This window comes from Hermetia illucens, chromosome 5 (assembly GCF_905115235.1).
Source record: "Hermetia illucens chromosome 5, iHerIll2.2.curated.20191125, whole genome shotgun sequence".
NCBI classification, from domain to species: Eukaryota; Metazoa; Arthropoda; class Insecta; order Diptera; family Stratiomyidae; genus Hermetia; species Hermetia illucens.
In genome coordinates, this window is record NC_051853.1 from 90,062,502 (window position 1) to 90,080,062 (window position 17,561).

The 17,561-nt window shown below is 37.7% G+C and overlaps 1 protein-coding gene across 1 annotated transcript; it reads right to left on the minus strand.

Annotated features, from left to right (window-relative positions):
* Nucleotides 1-337: 337 nt before the first annotated feature.
* On the minus strand, nt 338-16,713 carry LOC119657699 (oxygen-dependent coproporphyrinogen-III oxidase). The gene is made up of 5 exons (XM_038064738.1): nt 16,349-16,713; nt 1,494-2,038; nt 1,167-1,433; nt 827-996; nt 338-540 (listed from the first exon to the last, which is right to left on the minus strand). The coding sequence occupies exons 1-5, from the start codon at nt 16,435-16,437 to the stop codon at nt 424-426; spliced, it is 1,188 nt and encodes a 395-aa protein (XP_037920666.1). The 5' UTR covers nt 16,438-16,713; the 3' UTR covers nt 338-423.
* Between the last annotated feature and the right edge of the window lie 848 nt (nt 16,714-17,561).

Consider the following 17,561-nt stretch of genomic DNA (forward strand, 5'->3'; position numbering starts at 1 on the left):
ATGTTCTCCGATTCGCGGAAGCCTGCGATCGCCGTAGACGAGAAGCTATTGAATAGGTGATCTCTGGGTATAGTATGATGGGCCCAACAAAGTGCTTGGACTGGAACTACTCCTGAACAATTGGTATCCCGAAGAATCCGATATCAGTCAAATCATCTAATACTTGCTTCATAGCTAATCTCCAAAGAAATCCGAGCAAGGATACTGACCCACCAGCAATTTGGCGGTGATATGAATTTTATGTATTGAAAATTGCTTGGATGTCCTATCTATGACTTTTAAAAATCACGCACAATTTCTCTAAGAAATATCAACTTGAAGAAATGAAAAAGTTTAATTAACACAAATAATTTCTATAAATATTTTATTGTACAACATTCCTTACAAAATTAAAAAAAAAGTAAAAATTAAAATCGCATTAACCTATTTCCGTTTAGAATCGGGGATTTCTATGTTCAACCAGTCACGGGGATTCCTTAAGACTTCAATCAGTTTGGATTCTTCGCTTTTCGGCTGGGGCTGGTGCATGTATTCCCATCGCTGCAATTTTGATAGATACATTAATGGGATTGCAATGGTGGTGGACATATGGAGAAGAATCCTCAGCTAATCTTGAACTTTTTGTAAAATTTGAAGAAGATATTTGTGTATTTGGCTAAAAGGCTTGCTTATTTGTTTTTTGATTTATATTTTAGGAGTGAGATTTTATTTACTTCAGAGCGAGTTCTCCTGAAGAATTGAAGAACTCCCCGTTACGTTATTTACAAAAAAACCTTCTAGCCAAAATAATGATAGAAATGTTTATAAAATTGATTGATTAACTTACAGCAGTAAGAGGCAGGGACATCAGAATACTTTCATATCGGGCACCTGGTGTGAACATGCCAAATTTGGTACCCCGATCGTAGATAAGATTGAATTCAACATAACGTCCACGTCGTAGTAGTTGCCATTGTCTTTCGCGGGTTCCATATTTGTCATTTTTGTGTTTGCGGACTGGATATTTTATGGAAAAAAAAGGAAAATAGTTGATTTTCTAATTAATAGTTGTCAAAAAAATTCAATAGATAAAAGCAGTTGCAAAAAAAACATTTCAACAAACAATAATTAATCACATTTTGTTGAGAGGGAGAAATCATGTTTGATGTGGTAAACATATTATTTACCTATGGGAAGGTAAGATGGGATCACAGAGTTTGCGCATGACTGTACAAATTGATAAGCATCAGCCTGATTCGGGGTGTCGAGGTCATCAAAGAAAATACCACCAATGCCTCGGGCTTCATTCCGGTGTGTTATACGGAAATAGTCATCGCACCACTTCTTAAACTTCGGATAGTAAGTCAGGTCATGTTCATCGCAAGTCTCCTTCAAAACTTTGTGGAAATGAACACAGTCCTCTTCATTCAAATAATATGGTGTTAAGTCAGTTCCTATAATGAAATTCAAATAATAATATTCGGGTTTAAAATATGCCAGTAAACACTTCTTACCGCCTCCGAACCACCATTGCTTCTGACCGTCCGAATCTTCCACTTCAAAATATCTATAGTTGAAGTGTATTGTCGGAATCATTGGACTGCGTGGATGTATAACGGCGCTGATTCCGGCAGCGAAAAATGGAAGTTGATCCGCTTTGAATTTTTTTCCTCTGGATTTCATTTGTTGCACAGCACCTATTGGTAGATTGCCTGTCACTACTGAGATATTAACTCCTGCTTTTTCGAAAATATCGCCATCTTGAAGAACGCATGTAACACCACCGCCACCCTCCTTTCTTTCCCATCGATCAACAATGAATTTTCGTCCAAAGTTTTCCTCATTTTCCAATGCACGACAGAAATCAGCTTGTGCTCGCATTATCATCAATTCCATTTTGGTTCGCATGTCATGTTCTTTGCTCATTAATTGTTCAACATTTGTGATTGGATCAGCCATGAATTGGGACGTGCTCAATTTTCGTTTGGCTTCCATTTGGACCTGTGTAAGGGTCATGAATGTTGCCAGACCTGTACCTACCAGGAATGGTTCGACACACCTGCAAAGGGCAATATCGAGTTTTGGTGTCATTTAAATATGTTAATCTGACAGTAATAGCAAAAATTGAAGAAGAGTTTCATTTATTATTCAGTACTACAGCCAGGTATATGATTGGGGATTTGGAAATCTAATCAACTTTTTAAATGAATTCAATTTAGATGCCTTTGAGGTGAAAAGATAAAGGCAATAATAATTGTAGATGGAAATCAAGGAAGCATATAGGAAGGTCAAGATCTGCGTCTTTCTAGGAGATATCAGGCAGATTTTCGAATTCTATTGGACGCTCGATCAACAATCCCAACAAAAAACTGTCATAGTGGTGACAGCTTATTGCTATCAGGATTACGTTGCTTCTAAAGTGATCTTTACAAAAAGTACTGCAATATCGTTTGCTTGCGAGTCATTCGCGTCAAAAATAATAATAAAACTGCTATCATTATGACTTCTATATCAAAAATTATCACTGTTAGCTTTTTCGAGGGTATCAAAGTTCATACGCGTTTATTATTGTTTATTCCAAATTCGTTAAGTTAATCCAAAATTATGCTGTCAAATGATTATATGAAGTTCATTGTGTGAAGGTTGCAAAGATCATATGTTCCATTAGAACAGAGAAAACACACCCTCCGAAACGAGCCTATCAGTGGAAACGATAACGAATTCTCAATTATAAATTTAAATTGACGTAATCTTTGCAATAATTGCATCACGACAAGAGGGAAACTGATGTTTTCAACCCAAATCCTATGATGGAGCCATCATTGTATTGGAAAACATTACTATTTATAGAATCTGTAATTATCAAGGAAGGTACGCTTTGATTGCAATTGATAAAGGAAAATCTGCACTTGTTTAAAATAACATGTTTTTCGCGATCGAATTCGATTTCAGTAAACAACAATAAATAATAAAGGGACATTTAGACCCCCAGTGGCGTCAAATAATCAGCTTTGTGTATTGATTTTCTTCGTGGAATATTACTGAGCCATTCACATTCAGTTTGAATCTTTGTTCTCTCAAATTATATTTCGATGGTGGTATGACATGAATATTTCAAACGTGGAAGCGAAGATAATAAAAGTTATTTGCCCTTATTTTTTTTGAAAGGAGTGAAATCCGGTTTAATGGAAAATGGCTAGATTTTTGTTTTCGAAAAATAAAAGGTTCATGTTCGGTTCAGTGATAATTGCGATAACTGTTTTAAGTAGGCTATGTAACTGGTATTAACCGGTTTCTGGAAATATATATAGATGCACTTATTGTCTCACGTCAGCTGAAACGATAACTTCAGAAAAAACATCAAAGTGCAAAGTAAAAGGGGCACATTTCTAAGAGCAAGATAACCTTGCTATATTTATATTTGAAGATGAAGAAAAATGAAGAGATATTCGAACCTAGGAAGTTTATCAATTTTTTTCCTCAGTCGCTTCTTGTTGGAACTGCTGGAAACCGTAAATAACACAAAATAATCCATGAAGAACTGCTTTCAGCTGGTTCAAACTGAATTGAACTTTTTGAACTTGGAGTAATAATTAGAGCATAAATTTCGTAGGTGCCCACGGTTCGGTTGCTTCTGTTATGGAAAATTTAACATCAGTTGGTTGTACATATAAACAAAGTTAGTAATTCGAGCGATTCTAGGAGTAGAACAGAGACACAATCGAAATAATAAATATGAAATATAGAAAAATGTTTTGTTTTTCAAATTTTTCAGATTCTAGGACCGATAATTTGTGCTCAAAATACTTTTATATAAAAATAAGTAAAAATCTGCAAAAGAAGTCAAATGTGAAATGAAAGAATCAACTGTTAACAAATCTGAACAGAAATTACAAACGCACTAATTTCTCCCATCTTGCCCGCTAATTGGTAAATTTCCGCGCTGTCTTCATCCACAAAGCTTCTTTGTCGTATTATATGCTGCTGAATTCTCCACTGCTCATTTTCCCTACCTTACAAATTGTCCTAATGAATTTTCTTTAAAAGTAACTTCTTATGATTCTATAAGAAGCAGATATTTAGGCCTCTACCTCGCAGCAGAATATGGACTACCTGAAGGGCAGGCATAATACAAACAGTAAAATTAAGCTTAAGACCATCCAATGCTTATGCTTTGTCATCATCAACGACTGTGGGAAAGATCACATCTAGGTGTCATACCCGATTTACTCGGAAATGGCTGAATCTATTGTCACGGATTTTGGTGAGAACATGTGGTCTGTGAGTCCCTTTACATGCGAAAGCGTTCGATTAGTACTTTTTGAAATTGATATAATTTCTTTTACTGGATGAGACAGGGGAGTGGCTTAAGAAGTGCGCCTCAAAAATATAACATGTCTTATTCTCAGAGCCTATCCAACCGGAAAATTTAAAAAATACACAATTATGCATCTACGCCAAATCCGGGTCTCAAAATACATCCCATTCTGATATCTGCTGAAATAAAGTTGATAATGGTATATTACCATATTTTAGAAATTGCCCCCCCTTAAGTTCATCATAGAAATACAAAATTTGGCGACATTACAGGTAATGATATAGTACACAATTTAGAACAGGTTGAAGGAGTGCAACTATTATTGTGTGATGAGATGTGAATAGGAAATTTCTCATACAAGATGAACACAAAGCCTTTATACTCGAAGCGTTCAGCGTCAGTTTACATTGCTTTTCCGTTTGTTCTCCGCATAATATTTTTCATACCACATTAGTTTAGGTGAGGAGGGATACTGTATCCTTTAATTTGTAGAAGAATCTTCCTGAATTGTGTGGGATTTCTCTTCAAACTAAAGACTATAGTATTTCCTCTCTAGCAAAACTCATACTAGCGCCAGGGAGGTGGTCAAAATGTTGGGTTTGTTTGAAACCAGATGTGCAACATAAAGGTTCCCGAGTATGAACTAAACAAGATAAGGCAGAAAAACATTAGTACAATAAGTTTAATTAGTTGAACCATAATCTTGCTAATCTATGAAGGAAACGCCAACTGTTCAGAAAGGGGAAGAGCACAAAATGGTAGGAAGAGTATGAGCAAGAGTACAACAAACAGATACACAAAACCAATGAGTCGCGCAGGAGATTTTGTGAGAAAATCGAAACCAAAAAGAAAAAGCCGCCAGCTGATTTTAGTTAAAAATCCAACCAATTTCGTTGGAAAATTAAAATCTATTAGAGCAGGCTCAAAAACTGAAATGAAACTTAAGAAATCCTCCTAGAGAGCCAATAACAATGAATGATGAGATTAAACGTTCTTATGTACACAAAAAGACGAATAAAAACTTGAAATTTGAGAATTTGTTGGTGACATCGGATAAGATGAAATGAGCGACCAATTCATTTGAACCGTATAAATCACCTGGTAAAATTGGAAATCCGCGCACGGTTGTTGTCAGCCAACAGAGCATATTTCAGCTTACAAAAACTGTTCCGCTCGAAACGTCTCACCATAGAGTCAAAGCTCTTACTGTACAAGACAATGATGTGTATTCCTCGGAGACTTGGGTTCTTAGCAAGAAGAATTGCGAACTCTTGGTCGCGTTCGAGAGAAGAATCCTCCGAAGAATATTTGGGCCACTATATGAGAATTGACGATTCCGTAGCCTACATAACGACGAAATCTATGAGCGATACTATGACCGTCCGGTTGTGGATGAAATCCGGCTCAACAGGTTACGGTGGGCGAGTCACTTAATCCGTATGGATATGGATGATACCACCCGGAAAGTCTATGAGGGCAATATCTATGGTAGAAGAAGAAGACGAGGCAGACCCTGCCTAAGATGGAGCGATGGCGTAGGTCAGGACGCCAGACAGCTTTTAGGGATATCGAATTGGTGGACCTCGACGCAAAACTGGGATGTCTGGAGTTCCTTATCAAGGCAGTCCTAGATCGGATACCGATTGTTACGCCGTTGATGATGATGAAAATTGGAATCCTCTTAATGTTTTTACAACAAAGAATTCCTTTCATAGAACTTGTTAATGGCTATAGACCCAGCCTTGCACTGGGTTTTAAATTGATGGCATGGAGAACCTTAGGGTGGCCTTTCTAGCAAAAGTTAAAAATGAGTTCAAATCCAGATTAAGCATATCCACCATTATGCATATCCTTCTTTCTTGACAAGATTCAATATTCTTCCCTCTGAATCGCAACTAGCATGCCTACTAATCGAAAAAGTCTTGTAACACATTTCATCAACTAGCGTCAAAAATTGAGGCCTCATTTGGATCAAGCGTGTCAGTCGGTATAGAAGGTATTATATGTAGATTTCTATAGTCAGGCTGCCTTAAAATAAACTCCAACAATACACCAAATGGGAAAGGCTGAATTAATTCATACTACCATCCTTTTTTGATGAATAGCTCCACCTACTAAATGAGGCCAAATATTTGAGGGTAATTCTAAATAAGAACCTGAATTGGAGCAAATATTTTGAGCATGTATACTAGTATGATGGGCAAAGATGGTGTAGAGGCAAATTTTCAACCTAAACTAAATTCGCTTTATAAATTTGCGTGCCTTCGGTAGCAGCGTTGGCTTCTGCTCGCACGTAGTTGAAAGGCTCTTAAATTATCATATACTGTATCGGGACATGATCGATTCGACCAGGTTTTCGGTTAAGGACACTTTTCATACTCAGACCGTAATTAGTAGTGTTTGGAAAATTGTGATTTGTCAGAAATAAAATAAAATAGTGATTTGCGTTTTAATCTTTGAGGATAAAGAATGAAATCAAAGTAGAAAATGTCTGCGATTGTTGTTGTTGTAATATGCAGTATTTGATGTTATCCTGGATTTTTGACCAAACCGTGAACTCAAAGAAAGTGAAAATGTAGTTTTGTTTAGAATACATGGCCCGAACTAGGACTACCGGAATCGATTGAAAAATAGAATTTCGCCAGCTTTTAAAAAATTAAATTGTAAATTGCCCTGATTTTTGTTCATTTTAAACATCGAAAAACGGGACATAATGTCAACGAACCTCGAAAATTCTAGTTTGGGCCATAATATCGGTATTTGTAAGACCAATAAATAGCACTAGCGAATAGAAAAATCAAGTTTTAATTAGTTAAAATCCCAAAAAGTATCCGAAAAAATATAATAAATATGGAAAATATGCTGTTTTGTCTCTTCTTGTTATTAGTGACTTGTATAAAATTTCCTAACTTCCCTTCACAACAAAAAAAAAATTAAAAAAAAAAAAAAAAAAACAAATTATTGCAAGTTCGACTTGAAACTTGAAGGATAATTCTTGAGACTATGTGCGAAGAGTCCCCTTAAGTTGATTGAGCATTTTAACATCGTTAGCAACCCGAATATAGAGGGCGACAGAGCCAGTCGATTTTGGATTGGAAGCAATCGTTGATGCGTCGGCCAAAAAGAATGTTAGTTGTAGCATGTGGTTCACTATTGATTGAGAACATTGATTTGAAATACTTAACTTGATCAGTTTTCGGCACTGCCGGTGACATTTGCTGTTTTATTGGGATAGTCACAAGCTCTGTTTCGTTCGAATTGAGACGCAGGTTGTGTTGCATCAGATCAGTTTTGTTCTGGGACTGCCTTTTTTTCTCTGTATTGGAACGGTACTGCTTTCTAGCCAATCAGATAGTATTGTACCCTAGTTTAGAATCCCTGAGAACGTTGCTCACCCGATTTTATAGCGTTTGTGAAAAAAATCATCATGAGGCATGATTTACCTGTTACATAGGCTTTTGCCATAGAAATAAGCATGTTTTGAACTCAGTCAAAATTCACAAACTGCATTTGTTTCGGATGAAATAAGCAATAATGGAAAAACAGGAGGTTTCTGATAATCGAGGGTGAAGCCTCATTAGGTTATGCATAACCGATTCATTTGCGAAGTTGTAATACTTTTGTGGGTTCAACAATATTTTTGAAATGTGCGACAGTTTTCCTGGCAACATTATCTTAGTTCAATAAGTCTAAAGCAGCGCATGACAAATTTTCAAGGTTTCATTGTATCTACAAAATGGTCACAAGTCCTAAGCACACTCTGTAAGGGATCTTTGGAAAAGTTGCATGGTTGCATGAATAATTATCAGAATCATTCAATGCTGTGCATCAAATGTAGAGGCAGCCACTTGAAGCTAATTGACCATATTTTTCCAAATTAATATTAAGTCATAGATATTTGTTGCTATTTCCGATTAAACTAATAAAATAAATGTTGTATAACACGCATACCAATCGAAGCAGCTGTGAATGAGCACCTAAGTGAAATCAGGGTAATAACTCTGGGCGAGCACAATGCTTACTATGTTGACTCCTAGTGTATCGTTATCATGAAATGAAATGCACATTTCAAGACTTAGCTTTAAGTTGGACTGTTGCCCTAACGAATATTATTACATATGACAAAAAAAATTGTAAACAGTTTTTTGCCACACCTTGTACTTATGATGATTATTCTTATATTTTCCAGTGAACTGTTTTAGTACATCTGTTATCAGCTCCAGATGATTCTACAGCTTTGTGAGTGTATCTTTTCGAGAGTGAAACTTGTTATATGTTATCAAAGCAGAAATTATGCAATATTTACTGTTTAACATAAAATATAGAGCCGTTTCAGGGGAGGCTTATTTTTCACTGCCCTTTTGAAATATGATGCGTTTAATAACTATACCAGTTCTGAATTGGCTGATTTTTCATCTCGTTGTAATCTAAGAAAAATGATTGTTTTTTGTTCTTGGAACAGGACCTTTAAAACCCCTGTCAATACATTACATAAAATTTTATGGATAAAATAACCAGCAATCTCATGATGTGCCATGTGTTACTTTGATACCAATAGAACCTAACACCAAACATTTTGAGTGATTTCAGCCATACTCGTACACTTACATGAAATACTGAGATAATTTTACACTCGGTAAAGTCGTGATCGGTTTTGAGAGTAAATGTAGATGTGTATTTCTAATTGGCAATGGTTATAGGTGTATTTCGAACTGACAAAAGTTTATATATAGGTATCGCATGAGTGGCAAAGAGACTTTGCCAGTCTGTCGTCTGAGGCAACCGCGGATATTCCTCTCGTACAGCGACATATATTTGCCTGTCTGATATCTGAAACAGGTACACCCATGTTCCCTTCATCTAAACTCAAAATTGGCCTATTGACTGCATTTGATGTAATATGGATGGATGATGGATAACGAAGTTACAATCATAGTTACAACTTGCAAGGTCATTTCGCTCAACACAGCGCTCTGTAAAAAGATCCAACCGTAACCAGGGAATTTATATACATATGGGGGTTTGCACTGATGAAGGGAACAAGTGGTTCCCGAAATATCGGTATTTGCAAGAATAAATACCCACACCAACGAAAAAGAAACAACAAGTTTTATTATTTCAATTACATATGTATGGCTTTTCATTATGACTGATGAGAAATATCGTTTGCTTCCCGCTACTAAAAAGGCTATCACCATCATCAAGCTTCGAAAAACATTACCCTTAACATCATTTCTCCAAATGCATCACAGATTGAAGTTATAAACGATGAAAATATAGGATTATGATTACACGATTATGCTTACATGATGATGATGTAATCATAAAATTCGCAACCACGTCATCATTACTTGCAATTTTGGGGAACTGTGGACCTATAGATATTAAACGCACCATAGAAATCTTAACAGGTAGTTTAACTGCATTTGAAGGGCCATCCAAAGTATTAATCTGGACTACACCTACCTAATATTTTTTCTGAACATAAATTGGAGTCCTATGGTTCGAATTCAAACAGTTCATCTTAAGTTTTATAACTAATTTCATAATAGTACTGTGTTAGGTGAAAAAAATACCACGTTGTAAAATTGACAAGGTGATAACGGAAAATTTAAGCTTGAGTGTTATTTGTAGCGGAGTTGAGTTAGTAGACTTATAGTGGCAGATTTTTTTTAAAAGTCTTATCGGGCTCAAGGGTCTATTGAAAAGGAAAAGTGGTCCGAAAGAGTCTGGAAAACAACTGCTGGTGAAAATCGTTTGGTGAAGAGAATGTGCTTGCAGGATGGGTTCCAAACCGTGTTTGTAGAAGATGATAGAATAGAATGCAGCACACGAACCGTTCCACGAAGTCCACGAACGAACACTTTTCAAAGATTTGCATTAGACAGGAAGGCAACCGAATGATTTGAGAATATTTTACCTATCATAGTGTTGAACAATTGGCACTGATAGGAGGCGGAAAAAAGATTATGAGCCCCAGCGAGAACCCTCGGCACATTATAAAGGTGCAGGTAATGATTTATATCTCTTGCTGAGTTAGATAAAGTGATCGAAGACTTACAGTATAATAAAATTATACCACCTCTTTTGCAGCATTTCGTCTATTCGATGCCTGATAGAATTCAAGCGCTCTTGAAAAAACAAGCATTTCAATTGCATCAATTGCATTAAGCGAGAATGTAGAATATTTGATCAGAGCGATTTTTTTATATTCCGAGTCGTTTATAAACAGGTAAAGTGTCAAATGTTGGGTTTACATCGATTGCTGTTCGCGAATTTCCCGGTCCAAACGACGTTTGAATGACTTCTCCAAAAGAGCAAGAATTGAAGAAAAGACGTTACATGTGTTTTTGAACAAAACGATGGTTTATTGACTAGGTATAGCAGATTAATGATAAGTTAAGATTTCACCACATTCTAATTTTTAGATGCGTTTTTCTTGAAATTGCATTTTGAAAACCGCATCTATCCAACGAAATTCTTTGAAATTTTCCGACTTATTCAGAACATATTTCTACGGTTCGCAACTAGGGTAATTGCCATTCATTGGGCCGTTTTTTATACATTACAGCCACACACAATGTAGATGGCTACATAAGCATAAGAAATTATTTGTTGCCATTTATCAGCACGGTGATTCCTCTCGCTATCGCTCATAGATTTCGTCGTTGTATAGGCAACGGACGCACCCATCCTTAGTAGGGCGCCAAAAATTCTTCGGAGGATTCTCCGCTCTAACACGACCAAGAGTTCGCAATTTTTCTTATCAAGAACCCAAGTCTCCGAGGAATACATGAGGACTGGCAAGATCATTGTCTTGTACAGTAAGCTTTGACGTTTCGAGTGAGACAGTTTTTGTAAGCTGAAATAGGCTCTGTTGACTGCTAACAACCGTGCGCGGATTTCGTCATCGTTGCTTTTATCGGTTGTGATTTTCGACCCTAGACAGAAGAAACTAACAATGGTCTCAAAGTTGTAGTCTCCTATCTTTATTCTTCCCGTTTGACCAGTGCATTTTGATGTTATTCGTTTGTTGGTTTTTGGTGCTGACGTTGCCACCATATATTTTGTCTTGCCTTCATTGATGTGCAACCCAAGATCTCGCATCGCCTGCTTGATCTGGATGAAGGCAGTTTCTACGTCTCGGGTCGTTCTTCACATGATGTCGATATCGTCAGCATAGGCCAGTAGTTGGGTGGACTTAAAGAGGATCGTACCCCTCCCATTTACCTCAGCATCACGGATCACTTTCTCGAGGGTCAGGTTAAAGAGGACGCATAATAGGGCATCATCTTGTCTTAGACCGTTATTGATATTGCATGATCTCGAGAGTGGTCCTGCTGGTTTTATCTGGCCTCACACATTGGTCGGGGTCAGCCTAATCAGTCTTATAAATTTTGTCGGGGTACCGAATTCTTTCATGGCCGTATACAGTTTTACCCTGCTATCATAGCCAAGTTTTAAAGTCGATGAAGAGATGGTGCAACTGATGTCCAAATTCCATCAGTTTTTCCATCGCTTGCCGCAAAGAGGAAATCTGATCTGTTGCTGATTTGCCTGGAGTGAAGGCTCTTTGGTATGGGCCAATGATGTTCTGGGCGTATGGGGCTATCCGGCCTAGCAAGATAGCGGATAATATATTATAAATGGTACTCAGCAACGTGATACCTCTATAATTGCTGCACCGCGTGATATCTCGTGGTCTGATTATCATTATCGCAAGAAAAATATTAAAATTACTAGCTGCCTTCTTTACTAGGTGAAGGCATATTTGCAACGAATGTAGCTTCCGACTTCAAATTGGTCTGGAAATTGCCCAGATTTAAATCCAGTTGAGAACTGCTGTGCTAAAAACGATATGTGAATCGGAAAAACCCTAACACAAAATCAGACTTATTCTCAGCGATAAAAGAAACCTGGAATAATGATATTTTACTCAATTATGAAAGAAATTTGTTTGATTTAATGCCAGATAGAATCAAGGCAGTATTGAAGGGAGTGGGCCCAGCAAATATTTATATTTATAAGCAATCTGAAATATGTTTTTTACCTCCACTTCATCATTAAAGTAACTGTTTTATATTTACGTACTTTTTAAGTTGTAATAAAACGTGCCTTAATATGCACAGCATCAGACAAAATTCGAAAAAAATATTCAGTTTACAAATTTTTTTATTAAATTACGTAGTATAAGCTGCTCTGTAACATTTAGTTGGCCACAGGTGTGCGTGGACGTTTACAGTTCCCACTTTCCGGTCAAATTCGCTGTCAATCGATACAACCGTTTCTGGGAAAAATGCTTGTGACAAACAGACAGTAAGCCGAATCTACAGCCGAATCTCTAAGGTTTTACACAAAACCTTAAAAATCCGTTGAATAACGCTTCTTATCGAAAAACACCTCAGAACCATCCCGGCTTTTTTGACCGTTACTCTATGTTTTCTAATTCCCACACAAAAAAACTAGAACTACAGAGAAATTACCAGAAAATATGACTTTTTTTCAGGTGCTAACATTTCTACGGCCGCGACTGTATATAGTTTAGGGGACTGGATAGTAGGAAATTTGCTAAAAAAAGGATAAATCTTTTGCGAAACTCTGAATGTCCATATCTTCGTTATAATTAACAATTTTCAGAAAAGGTCTAAAATTCGAGAGAGGAAGCTTGAAGATCTGGGTGTCAGGCAACAGTCTGAAATTAGAGGACTGTTTTGCGAAACTTTAAATGTCTATAGATCCGTTATTATTGAGGAAAACTTTCATTCCGTCTAAAAAAAACTGCCTGGGGGTGTTTTCACCAAGGAACAAGAAAAAGTTTTAAGGATGATATGAACTCAATTATTTGATTGGTCACTGTTTGGGTAACGTTTGTATGTTGACAGTTGGATCTTCATGGTTGTTATAAATTCTTATATTGAACATAGCCCGTAAAAAGCTTGCTTACGGTTTCTGGCGAAATATTTCAGTTCCAGCCAAGGTTTCCTGAGAAACTTCCACTGCTATACCACAGTTCGCGCCACACACCTCAACAACTGGAATTCACAATTTAACATAACCGGCACTAGAATTATCGCCACTTTTCCAATAACTCAATTATATATTGGCACTTCCACGGTTGTTTGACCGACTTAATTTGCTTGGTATTGTCCTAGGCCAGGTCAGGGCCCGGCATCACAATGTAAGCACGAGCTAATGAAACTTTTTTATTCAATTCCTGATGCTGTTAAGTAGGTAGGAATACGGGATAGTTATCCATCTCATGATTGCCTCCTTAGTGTCGTATAGGCATGATTATTGTGTTGCTTGATTTTCCTTCCAATCAGTTTCTCAACAGTCTGAGGATTTTACCCATTCTTAATAGCGGTATCAATAATATGTTGTCGTTCCTTATTGAAGCCGTATGTGATCAGCCCGTGAATCATGCAATTATATACTGATATTTTTTGGGAAAATGTATGGTGTGAAGTTGTAGGCTCACGTTAAATCTCGAACTTAAGCTTCCCGCTAGAGTTGACAATATTCAGATCTAGGATCTACCCTTCCTAGATCTGAATCCCCATCCTTTTCTAACTCCAGTGTAAACTCGATTTTATGACGAATCTTGTTTATAGAAGAGATGTTCATGCCGATATCGTCTTTTCTAACAATCGCAAATCTGTCGTCTACATACCTAAACCATACTTGTGGATTTTCGGTTGACATCTGATTCTTGAAAGCGCAGGATTGGGCATTCGGAGTCGCCCAATGTTCGGAAATACCGCATTGGCTTACTTCAACGCTTGATCGACCCTTTTGGTAGATTCGGAAAGCGGGCTGTTCCGCAATTCGAACAAGTTTCCATTCTCCAGTTTCCGAAAAGCAGCTTGGTCTTACTTATCTTTGTCCATTGTGACGACGTTGTTCCCCTTGTTAATTCAAATGACTGTTTCGGTCACTTTCCATATGCTGCTCGCAAATAGCAATACAGAAAAATCATTGGTGCGGAGCTGCCTCAACATGGTTCGTATTGAGCTGCTACCCATATTTGAATACAAATGAACGTCACTCACAAGGGATGCAATCTCACTGGATTTTATAGAAATGTGAATCATATGAAGTGCTCCTTCTAATTCTTAAGTTGCTCATTATTGTGGATATTAAGCTTATCGTTAATTTACTTCATCAATATTGCCGAAATCGATTTTATTTTTGGTAAGTTCTGGTTTCCTGATCAGCGCAATGTTAAAACTTTCGAGACGATATTGGAGCATTTGCGCGTCGTGCTCACTTTCACTCGCGGTTTTTGGGCACAATTTTGTTTTTTGCCATTTGCATTGCAAATAAATGAAAACTTACCTAAAAATGGCATGGATTAATATCTAACTCCAGAAGTTTGGTGCATTTTGTAATAAACGTACCATCCCAAGTAAAGATGGATTAAGGAATTGGCACAGAACATAAATTTCGCATATACAGAACAACAATAAAGACTATTTTTCTCTGCACAATCCATCCAGGCTAACGAAAATACTGAGAAATTCAATCGGGGAATTTCTAAGGCTCTGCTGCAAACCTGGAGTCGTGCAGTAAGAGCTCTGTTATAATTTCTGTGCAAGTTTCACGACTCCCCAATTACACCCCTTATTTGTCAAGTTAAATTGCAATGGATGCTCGAATGATAAAACACAATTCTTCGACAAGGTTGACTGTTGTCTTGCAAAGAATACTGCCTGATTCCAGAGTTCATTCAAACTAGCTAGATTCACGAAAATGGTGATGAGGCCATCACTACCTTAAATTGGAATGCAAGACCAAATGATAAGATGCTTCAAAACAGACTTTAGATATAAATAAGACAATGAATTGGCACTAAAGCTACACAACTTGGTTTGAAACATGTGGCCCCAAAACATTGCGACTATATGAGAGGATCTCTGTGCAACAAAATATGACAAAAGTCTGAAGAACTTCGGAACTTGATGAGGATTAAGAATCAATGACCCTAAAATGAAAGCTATAATAAAGTGCAGGAGAAAACGACTATGGGAGATCAATTGTATATCTATAACGAATCCAAATGCGAGAAAATGCTTGTAAAGCAGAGTTATTACCTCGTGGTACCCCGGGATGCGGATCTTATAGAAAAAAATCCCAGTTGATGATGTGCAAAAATTATTGCTTCAGCCTGTCCTGCCTGAAGCAGGCGATCAGGAGGAGGTGGAGACTTCTGCAGGAGATTAAGGGCCGAAGCCAGCTGGCAACGCTAAGAAGAATGCCCGAACTTTATCAGTGAACCTGCCAAGGGGGTGTGTCAGTGTTCAAGAAAAAACCATGTAGAGGGCTGGTGACTGATGCAAAATTCGTCTCATATCGAAGCAAGTTTCCTTAAAATACCATATTTGCGCTACTCCACATTTCTCTTCCCTTTCCAAACCACTTTAAACAAGTCTACAAAGTTGATAACCGTTGCAAAGTAAACAACGTTGACTCTTAACAATATACTCAACATACATATCGAGAGGTCAATGGAAGTCGCGTCTTACTTGGAAGATGCAAAGCTAATTCAAAAGACCTTATAGTCTCCAGCCATGCTCCAATAAATTGTCCACTTCTCCACTATCATCAGAACCAGTGCAAATTGCTCCATCCATTCAACTTTGCGTTGCGGGACGGACGTCCAAAGCGGGCGCTTTCCAAGATGTTGTTATTGCTCCTAATAACTCCTGAGGCCTCGACCACGTAGAATGCGGTAATTTGATTCAATTGGGGATGCTTTTTATAGAACAAGTTCAATTGAAAGTTGTAAACAGAAAAATTGGTATTTACGCATCAGTTCAGGGTATGTAAAAATTGAATTCTTGCGTGGTTATCACGGGATGGAGGCAGAACTACTAGGCCTGGGCCATGTCTCGTGGATTTTAGTTCGTACGTGACTACCTACATTGGGTGAATTGGACAAAATACGTTTATTCAATTTCACGGCATTATGTCCGGGCGACGTCGTTCTCACCTTTGGCCAGTAATTTTGCTTATCATTTATCAAATCGTGAGTTGCAATCAACAAGTTCTTACCTCATTTTCGTTCGCTTCGCATATTGGAACGAAGTAATGGTCCCCAACTGCTTCGCACTGGATCGAATGCTTTGAAATAAGCTGTTCATTTTGTTGCAAAATATTAGTTATAAGCGCACTTTTGAATCACGGAACAATTAAACTAAAAATATGATCTATTTCTCAAGAAAACGAGCTCTCGACTAGATAGGAACACTTGAAGAATGGAAAGTTGCACTCCAAATAACGCGGCGAATCCACCCCAGGCGCCTTTTGTAGTACGCTGACAGTTTGTCAATAAACAGCTGTGCCGCCTCGCAGTGGGGGGACACCAGCACAAGGTAGCCGATAAGGTTGTGGTAAATTCAGCCAGAATCTTATTCGCCGCTGCGCTCAGAACCGCGACAACTTGAACATTCACCCTGCAGAGTCATGCTTTGCCGGCTAAAGTAATTCCATTTCGCCATCTTCCGGTTGATGACGTGCTGGAGCTTTTACATGTTTACGTGTTAACTGGCACGCGATGGAAAATTAACGACAAATGCTCGTGTAGCCGGGACTCGAACACTTCGCCTGGTATTAAGAGTGTTTTCAAATTTGTTGAATGTGTTTCCAATTAAGTTCTTATTGGAAGACAGTGGCCGGTTATGCGTTAACATGAACGTTTATTTTACATTATGGATTCATCAAGCATAGTGACAACGAGAGTTGGCGGGATTTGGAGATGACGAATATGGGCTACTGTTGATGGTAGACTGATGTGTTTCCACGTAGATGATATTAATGGATAACTGTCTGAAATTGGCGATTCTTCTGTTAAGGTAAGATCGGTTTTAGTAATTTGATTCGTATTTCTGCCTTTCCGATAATTTAGCATCTATAAATTTGCTGAAATTGGGGTGATAATTGCAACAATTAGAAAAAAGCCAATCATCGATTTCGTAGTCCGTTGCTATGTTCTAAATTCGTCGAGGATTGCTTATGTGTAATTCCTCTATCAACCCGGCGAAGGGATTAGTCAAGCCATTGAAACTGAAAATCGGATAGGGCCTCCGAAATCCTCCAGTCTACATGGATTTACAAGAAAATTGGGGATTAATTTCGATACCCTCGAATTCAAAAGTTATATATCCTCAATCGCGCTCAATGTGCGCTTTGTCTGTTAAGGAGGTGAAAACCACTCCCACTTTGCCTGCTTAAAAGATAAAGGGGTGCTAGTGGCAGTGACCGATGG

Coding starts and splice junctions, on each gene's coding strand:
- LOC119657699 (XM_038064738.1), bottom strand. CDS start 16,437: ATGAACAGCTTATTTCAAAGCATTCGATCCAGTGCGAAGCAGTTGGGG. Junction 2,039..16,348: donor GCGAAGCGAACGAAAATGAG/GTAAGAACTTGT, acceptor TGCCCTTTGCAG/GTGTGTCGAACCATTCCTGG. Junction 1,434..1,493: donor GCAATGGTGGTTCGGAGGCG/GTAAGAAGTGTT, acceptor ATTTCATTATAG/GAACTGACTTAACACCATAT.